Source organism: Nicotiana tabacum, chromosome 4, assembly GCF_000715075.1.
Source record: "Nicotiana tabacum cultivar K326 chromosome 4, ASM71507v2, whole genome shotgun sequence".
In the NCBI taxonomy this organism is placed as follows: domain Eukaryota; kingdom Viridiplantae; phylum Streptophyta; class Magnoliopsida; order Solanales; family Solanaceae; genus Nicotiana; species Nicotiana tabacum.
This window is the reverse complement of record NC_134083.1, coordinates 36,808,146-36,818,402: the sequence shown is the minus strand read 5'-3', so window position 1 is coordinate 36,818,402 and position 10,257 is coordinate 36,808,146. Positions and strand designations below refer to the sequence as shown.

Sequence of the window (10,257 nt, the reverse complement as noted above, 5' to 3'; positions counted from 1 at the left end):
GCGTGTAAATTCAGCATTCTTTGGGTTTGCCAACATATCGCGACATCACTTTAGTTTGTAAGAATTTGAAGAGCGCAACTTATCCTATTTATGGCTGTCTTTTCTGTATACAGTGAGGAATTTCTCCATTCTATCTTTTATAGGAGTATATGTTTTTTGTTTTGGTTTCTGTAGTGGAGCAGTTGGTATCTGCATATCCGTCAGAGTACAGAGCACAACCAGGGAAATGGGTAAGGATATCCTACACTGAAAGTCTGTATTTACACTATCAATGTATTTGTAACCGGTCTTATTTTTCAGGTTACTCGTAAGTATATCCTTTTTCTGGATTAGAAAAAGGAGCAACGGGGCCTGAAAAACAGTGAATCGCATTATACATATTCCATCATAGATATTGGATAAAGGTTTATCATAAACTTTTGGAAAAATAGTGTTATCTGATGCTGATGCCTCTTTCGAAAAAGTGATTAGTCGCATTCCACACATTTAACCAGTTGTGACTGAAGATGCTTTTGTTCTCCAACATATAGCCATTGCCCCACTAAAAAGTGGAGATCTGAACAGAAAAATGGACCATTCACTATTTGACAGCTTCCTAAGTGTCGGCATGTTCACAGTATTTAGTCTTAGGGGACAAAAAGTTACACTATTGGAGTTACTAATATTTGGTTGTAAATACAAAATCCAGAATTATAGAGCTGATACTAGAGTGAAAAAAGAGGATGTATTAACATTTTGTGTATATTCCAATCATCTTCAATAGAAGTCTGAGCTCTGCCAATAAGTTATAAATAGTGATATGAACAATATATCTCTATTTTGCATAGTTAGGCTACATGTATATCCTGCAAACCCAAAACTCTAACCTTCTATTTTTTTTTCTTTTTTTGTGTGTAACCTCTCAAGATTTACTGCTATTTTGCTACATAACATCCTCTCCCCCCCCCCCCCTTTTTTTTTTTTTGGCTGCTGTTCAGAAAATGAAATCATGTTGCATTATCTGCTCTTTGTGGTAATCTTTTTCCATTTTCCCTAACTATAGCTGTGTTTAAAGCATAAAACCCCTTATTTGACTTTGGACTAGAATTCCAGGATACATCAGCTTGCACACTGATAAGAGTGAGGGAACCATTTCCTTAGCAAATGGTGTTTCAGCTTCATAACCAAAACAAAAATACCATAGCATGGTATGTGCATTAGCGCCACTGATGAATACCTGAAAGAGAATTCATTTTCTTGATCAACAATTATTTCCAAAATAAAATTCGCAAATTTTAATCGTATAGTTTAAGACTTTGGACGAATTACATACCATAGAGGAGAAAATGAAGATGCAAGATCGAGGAATGGATATGGCCACCTGGTTAAAAAACCATACCAGTATTGATTAGTTGTTCAAGACAGAAAGATGTAAAATGTAACTGCAGTATGGGAAAAGAAGAGTGTGTTATTACCAAATTGAGATGCAGGCATGGACTGCCCACTGGAAAACAACATAAACTGATGTCCACAGAAAGAAATATCCAATTCGAAACCAAGGGAAACGCTGAAATGATTACATTATGGAATTAGACGCTAATTATACGACAGATAACTTATGAAGACAATTTTTGAGATCAATGAGAAAGGTTAGTGCAAATTACCAAGCAGTTGAGAGCTGTATCACCAAGTAGAAACACAACATTGATTGAATGCATGTTTATAATCCACTACAACATAGATGAAATATCAATTAGAAACACAGAACAACAACGACCCAGTGAAATACCACTAGTGGAGTGACTATGCAGTAAAGTCATAATAGTAAATGTAGCATACTTACAAAATTTAAATTGTAGCCTCTAATTGTCAGAAATGGAACGAGTACAAACCAGAAGACACAATCAGTAAGCGTTACAGCTCCAGCATTCATCTAAGGAAAAAGAAGACAATCGTTAACAATGTGTATAATTAAGTTGTTCTCTTTGCATGTTGAATTTCATTGAAGTAGAATTGCAACATGCCTTGTCATTGAATAAAACATGGAGTATATGTTCATTTTACCTGGAAAATTATCTGAAAAAGATATCCCCAGAAATCAGCAATTTGGCGAGAATTCTGTTCTGCATTTTCCCCTACCTGTTTTGCAGCATTTGAACTGCTGCTACTTTCTACATTCATAGACAATCTTCGCGAACCATACTCAGCGTCTAATCTCTCGTTATCAATTCCATCACCACCAACCTTATTGTGATATTGGTAACATCCATACATTGAAAGCACAGATCCAAGCTACATTCATATAATAATAAATCATGTGCCAAATTAGAGACTAAAAACAAACAAACTGATTGACTTTAATGTTACTATTACTTACCCCAAAATAAATAGTGATCAATGTGAATGTCCACCTATTCAGCAGACAATACATAACAAATATGAGGATATTTTCAAGACTCATTTAATTTGGATATTCCATAAATTTATTGAGAAAGTACTTACTGTGTATAGTAGTAAAAGATTTCACCTCCATCAACAGCAACATTTAAGATTAACATTAACAAGAGAATTAAAAAGGCGACGACTCTATATCCAAGAAGCCAACCAGGATGTATAGTTTTGAGACATGGTTTCCAAACTTCATCATCATACAAGAGTCCAGGGGAATCTTTCTGCTGTTCTCTGCTCCTATTCCTCGAATCGCGAGGGCCTTCATATTTTGTTATGAGAATGGATGCAAAAATCATTGAAGCTAAAATCCAAATGGAGCAAAGCATAACCTTCCAATTAAACCAGTAACTTGATGTTGTTGTATCAACAGTCAAAGCTGGTTGCCATGAGTTTTTTGGTTCTCCTGTTAGAAAACTCATTATATCAACACTTCTCCCTTATTTAGGAAACTCTCCGCAAAATTGGCCAAAGGTACAGAACTGTTTGAATTATCCACAACACTAAAGAATGTTCTTGTTTTTTTGCTTTTTCTTTACTTTTTATTCAAAAGAAATGAATAAATACAAAGAATTGAAATCCCAAAAAATTTGAAAGGTAAAGATGAAAACTTGAAGGAACAAAGTTGAAATGCAGAAAGCAAGAATGAAATTATTATAGAAATTTCAAGAAGCCAGGACTTAGTAGAGACCAAAACTCAATCAAAAAGCTAAGCAAAAAGGCCCAGTTATGGCATCCCATAAGGGAAATAGAGAAAAAATCTCAAAGATTATGTAACAGGAAAAACTGTAAACAGTTTTATAACAGCTTGAGCCTTGAGGGGTTGGTGAAGAATGCAGCATCAAGTAGTATGATATTGACCTACATTTGATATCTGAAAGGAATCAGAGATTCCAAACTTTCAGCATGCATTTGCACAGAAAGATATAATGGAATTAATTTAATATATAAAAAATTTGAAATAAAAGGTGGGAAAAAGAAGGTAAGTTCTTAATTGTAAGCAAAGGAAAGATAGGATACTTACAGGGGAAAGCAAGGCGAGGTGGGAATATATGCTTTGCTTCTTTGCTTTGCAGGAATCAATATTTTAAAGAAAAAATAAAGAAAGAAATTGAAGAGAGAGGACAAAAAGGAGGGTGTTCTTTGAGCATAAGCTTCTTTATTTGTTATCCCAATAAGTTTTGCCTAATAGGAGTACTCTATAATCCAATGTCACAATCTCAATATTCCCATGCAACTATTAAATTCTTATTAGACATACATGATATGTCACATTTTTTCTGGTAGTTTAATAGACTTGTTATAGTCCTTTTTACTTTTTTTGATATTCCAAGTGTCATTGGTGGGGGTGGGGTTGGTTGGGTTGGGGGGGGGGGGATTCCACCTGTTTTGGTGTTAGGAAAGTTTTTGTTGGATTGCTACATTTGCTAGTTGATTCTTCTTTTAACACGGACAATATATACACATGTAAAGGTTTATGAGCTCCCAATAAAGAAATACTGTTCTTTGTAAATTTATTGGTATGATACATCTGCACTTTGCAATAACTGTATTGACTCAAGAAATTTGTTCTCGAATAATAGATACTCTATCCGGTCCACAATAAGTGATTTTTTTGGATGTTTTCACACAAATTAAGAAATCCACCTTTTAACATTAATTAGCAATAAAATTGACCATATTAACCTTTACTATCTCTTCACATAAACACCCCTAACACATACTCCAACATTATTTATTCCAAGGGCAATGTAGGAAAAAAAATAATTTATTTATTTTTGAAATCTGAAAAAATTACTTATTTTGGACCACAAAAAAAAGGCCAAAAAATCACTTATTATGGACCGGAGGGAGTATTGAACAGCATATCCAAGGTAAGAATGCTAGAATTTCACTAGTTGTTTGATAATAGATTAATTATTAAGAAAACAGCATGTGAAGTGATTCTTCCAATTACTCCAATAATGGGGTTGTTTCACTTAAATTGACAAATTTTGTATTCCCAATTGACAGATTCTATTAGAGTTTTTCCTTAAAAACAATGAGACAATTTTAAAAGGAATAAACGTGCACCATAAGGTTTATAAATACTGCAGATTTTAACAGTTCCAAAACAAATAAATTCTTAAACATTTCCAAGGTGAAATGTCGTGTGATGCACCCCCGAAAAAGTGTATGGTCGTCATTACCTCCATATCCAATTTGGTCATTAGAAAAACAAAAAAGTCGTTTATTGTTTTTTTTTTCCTTCAATCATAGTCTAACTGTTTTAATTGGTGGAGTGTCAATTAACTGAGATGTTAAAAAAAATGTTAGAAAATTATGTGTATGATTAAAGGTGTGCAAAAATATTAAAATACTCCCTCCTTCACTTTAACTTGTCTATACTTTACACATCCCTTAAAAAATAATAAATAAAGTGTATAATTTACCATGATACTCATATTAATTGATGCATATTTCTAATTGATTTGAGAACATAATTGAAATAAGTAATTAATATTGTGGATATACCGGAAAAAAAGAAATTATCTTCTATTGATATGCTAAAAGTGAAATATATTTTTAGAATACTGAACAAGTAAAAGTGAACGATAGAGTATATAATATGAATAGGATGAAATGGTTGTTTTTCACTATATGTGTTCCAAAATTATTCCAACTCCCAAAACGAAAATTATATTAGGTACGTGGTCTAGTGATATCATCCGTGTTTTGGAGAAAAATATATAAAAGATAAGACAAAAAGAGGAAGGTGCAAAATATGATATGTTTCAATCATAAGAAATAGGGAGGTTGAATGAAGAGGGCAAATCAGGTAGGGCCCAATGGGGCCAGGGCCCACTATCCTACGCTCATACTACGACGAGAGCCCAGATTGTTAATTAGTCACATGGTTTGCGTACACGCTATTAGGCCCAAACACGTAGTCTTTACTCTTTAAAGTTTAACCCCTTGTTTTAAGGTTTTTTGGACTCCTGTCCGTGAATGGGCCCCACAAATTACCTGTAATTTGTCCCCTTTGTTTTGGTGCTTGAAAAGGTAGCCAAGATTGATTCGCAAGCAAAGCTGAAAGTCTAGATTCCCACTATAGTTTTTCCTTTTCTTCACTTGTGATTTTCCTTTTTCCAATTAAAAGTTTGAGGTAAATAAATGCAATTGAACAAATTGTAAAAACTTAAGCTTATTGCTTAACTGCCGAATGGAGATATTACACCCGTGATTAAGTGGCCAATGGGCTACCTAGTAGAGGAATACGGGCACGTGCTTTCTTTAGTTTTGAGATTTTTTTCATGATAATTACTTAGTACGATGGATCGAAAGTAGCAACAAATAAGACAAAGTTCAAAAAGTAAATTACAATAACCAAGTATAGCTACTATGTCAATGACGTTACTATATTGTAATTTGTAAAGCAATTGGTTGTCTGCTAATGATTGCTTCAATCACAGGAAATTTCTCTAGTTTTAAGAGTGTTTTTTGTCGGCTTAAGACACACAAAAAAATTACTCCATCGGTACCCCTCTATTTGTTTACACTCTCACTTATCAAGTGTAAAAATAACTTTTTGAAACAAAATTTCCCTAAATTGATCTATTTTCTTACTTAAATACTTGAAACTATAGAAAAACCATAGTAAGGTGCAACTCTTGTCAAAGTTCAATAGTTTGAATGTCAAGGGAAAAGTGAGAATTTTTAAAACTTCTTACTTATTCAACAGAGAGCTAGAGAGCTGTAAAATTGTAATCTTATCTCTACGTCGAAACATCAAACTGAATTTCGGTTAGACACATACTTAGACAAGTTTATATAATCTTTTAAAATGTTAGACTCTTTAGACATAATACTTCTATCATTTCGTTATAAAAATGGCAAAAACCAATTTGACCTCTTTAACTCTTTTTTATTTCAACTGGGTTCCAAACGTTCCCTCACATTTTTCTTATAAGGTATTTAACCAAAAAAAATAAAAAAATTCTTATAAGGAATGCACTTACGGGTATATATATTCGTCTTTGCTAATATAACTCTATTACTTTATTCAGCACAAAATGTGTGTACTAATTCATGCATTAAAATATGGTAAACGCCTCTAGCGTTTCTCATGCCCAGTATTGCCCACGGGGAAGAGAACCAACAGTACGCAAAGAATGAGCAACTGGATATATCTAAAGTTTTTTTACGTGTGTCACAGTAAAGGAGAAAATACCACAACTTTCATAAACAAACCAAGCTACGGGGTTCAAGCAAAAACAAGCCCTCTCCTCAAGAAAAAGGGTTAAAATGATGTCAATTGGCACCTACTAAATGAACCTGAGAAGGTCTTCTTAAATTCGAATAATTAACTTACAAGAAATAATAAACATATTGAAATGCTTGCTTTAAGATGGAGTTGCGAAAATACATCAAATGTGTCTATACTACTTATTCTTACATTCAGAAAGAGGAAGCAGCACAAACATAAGAGATAGAAACTACACACAGAAATATGAAGAGAAAGGCTGAAGGGCACACCTCTCATTTGAATGGTTCAGATTAGGCTCCTCAAGTTTTAGGAAAATGGCAGGACTCGAAGCTTTTGACAGATATAACGAGCAAAGACAAAGTTACAGGGAAAACTGAACACTCACTTATTGACAACATTTTCAGGGAAATACCAAGAGAATGGCAAAACAGAATAACAGATTGGGCATTTCTAAATAATTTGTTCCTTATAGCTATTGTACTTTACAAGACAGTTCTTAAAATGAAACATTCCAAGACTCAGCAACAATGCGAACACTGATAATTTTTAGCCTAAAATGTTACTGCTTGTCATGATGTTTAAAGTTTTAGAATTTTATACATTTACAAATAGGAAAAAGAAATTGTATTGCACTTGAGCCAGAAGTCCGTCTAATTTGATTTCTTAAACTTGAAAAATTTGAAACCGCTTATAGTCTTATCTAAGAATATAGATTCCTAAAAACAAATGTTATAATTCTCCATTACCTAAAAAAAAAAAGCTACAATTCTCGAAACCAAACGGCATCTTAATGGTCTTTTAGTGGAAAGACAAAAAATAGATATACAAAAGGGAAACCAATTCACTATCTGTTTGGGTAATTTCAAGCAACACAAGTAAAATCTCTATAAGCATGGCGCCATGAAAAAACAAGCCGAGAGGTTCCATTAGATGAAAGCGTTGAAATAAAATAATGGTGTGTGAAACGCAAATGCTCTGCTTACATAACAATTAGCAACGACTGAATTAAGAGGCCACAATTAGTGTTGTAATTAGAAGTAAGCATAACGAAGATGTTGCTTGTGAACATCAGAATATTAGAGTGACGACCCTTGAACATTCATAAATATTTGTCGAGAGGTGCTATTAAGTGGACCATCTTAAATTTTCCTACAACAGCATGTTGAAGCTCACTTACCCTTCCAATCTTTAAGCTAATCGTTCTTCATTAGGAAAGCCATATATTCCACACGATAGAGATTTCAAAGTGAAATAAAAAAAGGGTTAAAATTTGATCAGAGAAGACCTCGTAGAAGCATTTCGAAGCAACAAGCTAGATGATATGACAACAGATCAATGAGGGAATGTATAAATTAGAAAGTTATGTAAAATATGGACTCAGAATGTCTCCAATTTCAGACTCATTGTGTTTCCATGTTGGCATTTACGCATAACATGCTACCATACCACCATGCATTTTTCTTAAGGTTTTAAAAGTGTTCAATGCTTGTGAAAACATGACTAATGTACCAAATAATAAGACAGCAGAAATTTGTCCCAATTGCTTGAAAATCAATTACCAAAAGAGTATCCATACCAAATTAAAACTTTGAAATATAAATTTCATCTCCATATCACTACCATAACAAAAAAGCATCTATTGAAAAACAATGTAACCCATAAGAACCAACATCATCCAAGTAAACATAAACGAAGGCAAAAAGGAAAGCTGTGGATTACACTTCACAGGCAATCTAGAAAAGAGAGGTTCCCTTTCCTTTCTTGTCTCCACCAATTTCAAAGTGCTTGCACCTCTGCATAACCAAAGAAAATGATTAACTAACAGATTAGAAACACATAAGCACAACTGCAGTGCAGAGATCATCCATTAACAAACCTTGATTGGGTGCTGTGAAACATGTTTGCACCCTTGGCATTGCAGCCTCAACACGATCTTCTTAGTGGTTTTTGCCTGGTTCGTAATGGCAAAACAAACAGGTCAGTTATTCCTTATCCAGTACACTGAATGCAGTGCTACACCAGTGAAAAACTTCATATTCTTTCTGGCATTTTTTCCAATACTAATATCCTTTTAACAAAACAATAATTCCATATGCTACCTTTTTGTGGAAGACGGGCTTTGTCTGACCACCATAACCTGACTGCTTCCTGTCATAACGACGCTTTCCCTGAGCAGCCAAACTATCTTTCCCTTTCTTGTATTGTGTAACCTTGTGCAAGGTGTGCTTTTTGCACTCCTTGGACTTGCAGTAGGTCTTCTTTGTCTTAGGAACGTTCACCTGCAAACAACCACATTGAACAGTCACTTATTATGCTACGAGGAACATATCAAGACATTACTACATGCCAAAAGCAGGAATAAAAGGGCATTAAAACCCCCCAATAAAGGGATACAGCCATTGCCATACAGTAGTATATCAATTACACCTCAATTATGCAGCTTTTGAGCATAAGCTATAATTAATCCTATATGTCTACACCACAGAAACATGGACTTGCAGCTGTTCAATCTACAAACTAACGTGCTTAATGGGTGCATTTCTACTAAGGAATCAGGAGACAAAATACCACAAAATAGTAACTACAACAACTATATATCACCAAACAAGAAAAGCAAATGTAACGCTTGTTAGGCTCGTGTACTATCTATCCAAGTGAAGAGCGATTAGTCATTTCATCTAGTTCCCAAACTAAGTTAAGGCATATTCCTACTCTCCTATATCAAAGGAACGTTTCATACGACGAGATTTCTAAGCTTCGATGTGACTATAACAATTTCACTGATGAAACGCATTGAATTGGTACTATACTATCGCACACTGAATTAATAAGAAATTACAGATGTGGGATACAGATGTATTACCATTTTCACCGGCCGATATTTAGACAGAAATACCAGAGAGCACAATTGCCGTTCAGCTGGTGCCGATCGAAAGCCCTAAGACGCGAGAAGAGGACAAGTTTTATACTCCCGACTTAGGGTTATGATTTATGAAAGACTTGGCGAGTGGGCTCTGCATGTAGGCCGAAAATATTGGGCTACGGGTAAAACTATTTCGTCGGGCTTACTGTTGTATGGACTGAATTGTGCAAATCATTACGGCCTGTTCTGTCTGGTATATAATTTTGGAAAATTTACACTAAATCTAAGATTTATTTATGGATGATAACTACTTTTAAATTTAATTACTTTTCATAGTTATAATTTGCTCATCATAGCTATGCCAAATACATAGAGTTATTCCACTGTATCAATCTTTTCCCTCAACCTTCTCTCTTCTCCCTCAACTCTCTCTCATTTCCCCTCCCTCTTCGCCCTCGGCAAGGCCGTCTTCGGCGGAGCTCTACCGGAGCCCAACCAAACAACCGTCTCTCTCTCTCTCTCTCTCTCTCTCTCTCTCTCTCTCTCTCTCTCTCTCTCTCTCTCTCTCTCTCTCTCTCTCTTCTATCATCTCCATCATCAGATCCAGTCGTCCCTCTCTCGCTCTCTCGTTTCCATTCTCTCATCTCCACCGTCAGATCCAAATCTGAAAATCACAAAGTTGCGATAGGTCAATTACCTACGGTGAAAATAATGGAGGAGG

The 10,257-nt window shown here is 34.7% G+C and overlaps 2 protein-coding genes across 4 annotated transcripts; both read right to left on the bottom strand.

Moving 5' to 3' along the window:
- Positions 1-733: 733 nt before the first annotated feature.
- LOC107802398 (uncharacterized) lies at positions 734-7,052 on the bottom strand. 3 transcript variants are annotated; one of them, XM_016625886.2, is made up of 9 exons: positions 6,943-7,052; positions 2,482-2,833; positions 2,357-2,390; positions 2,044-2,271; positions 1,823-1,912; positions 1,644-1,709; positions 1,455-1,546; positions 1,313-1,360; positions 734-1,216 (listed from the first exon to the last, which is right to left on the bottom strand). In XM_016625886.2, the coding sequence occupies exons 1-9, from the start codon at positions 6,947-6,949 to the stop codon at positions 1,099-1,101; spliced, it is 1,035 nt and encodes a 344-aa protein (XP_016481372.1). In that variant the 5' UTR covers positions 6,950-7,052; the 3' UTR covers positions 734-1,098. The 3 variants fall into 3 exon arrangements, with proteins under 3 accessions (XP_016481372.1, XP_016481373.1, XP_016481371.1); XM_016625887.2 differs by lacking the exon at positions 6,943-7,052 and adding an exon at positions 3,452-3,586; XM_016625885.2 differs by lacking the exon at positions 6,943-7,052 and having other exon boundaries at positions 2,482-3,196.
- Positions 7,053-8,203: 1,151 nt separating this feature from the next.
- LOC107802399 (large ribosomal subunit protein eL42) lies at positions 8,204-9,671 on the bottom strand. Its single transcript, XM_016625888.2, has 4 exons — positions 9,537-9,671; positions 8,773-8,952; positions 8,550-8,624; positions 8,204-8,466 (listed from the first exon to the last, which is right to left on the bottom strand). The coding sequence occupies exons 1-4, from the start codon at positions 9,537-9,539 to the stop codon at positions 8,407-8,409; spliced, it is 318 nt and encodes a 105-aa protein (XP_016481374.1). The 5' UTR covers positions 9,540-9,671; the 3' UTR covers positions 8,204-8,406.
- Positions 9,672-10,257: the final 586 nt, after the last annotated feature.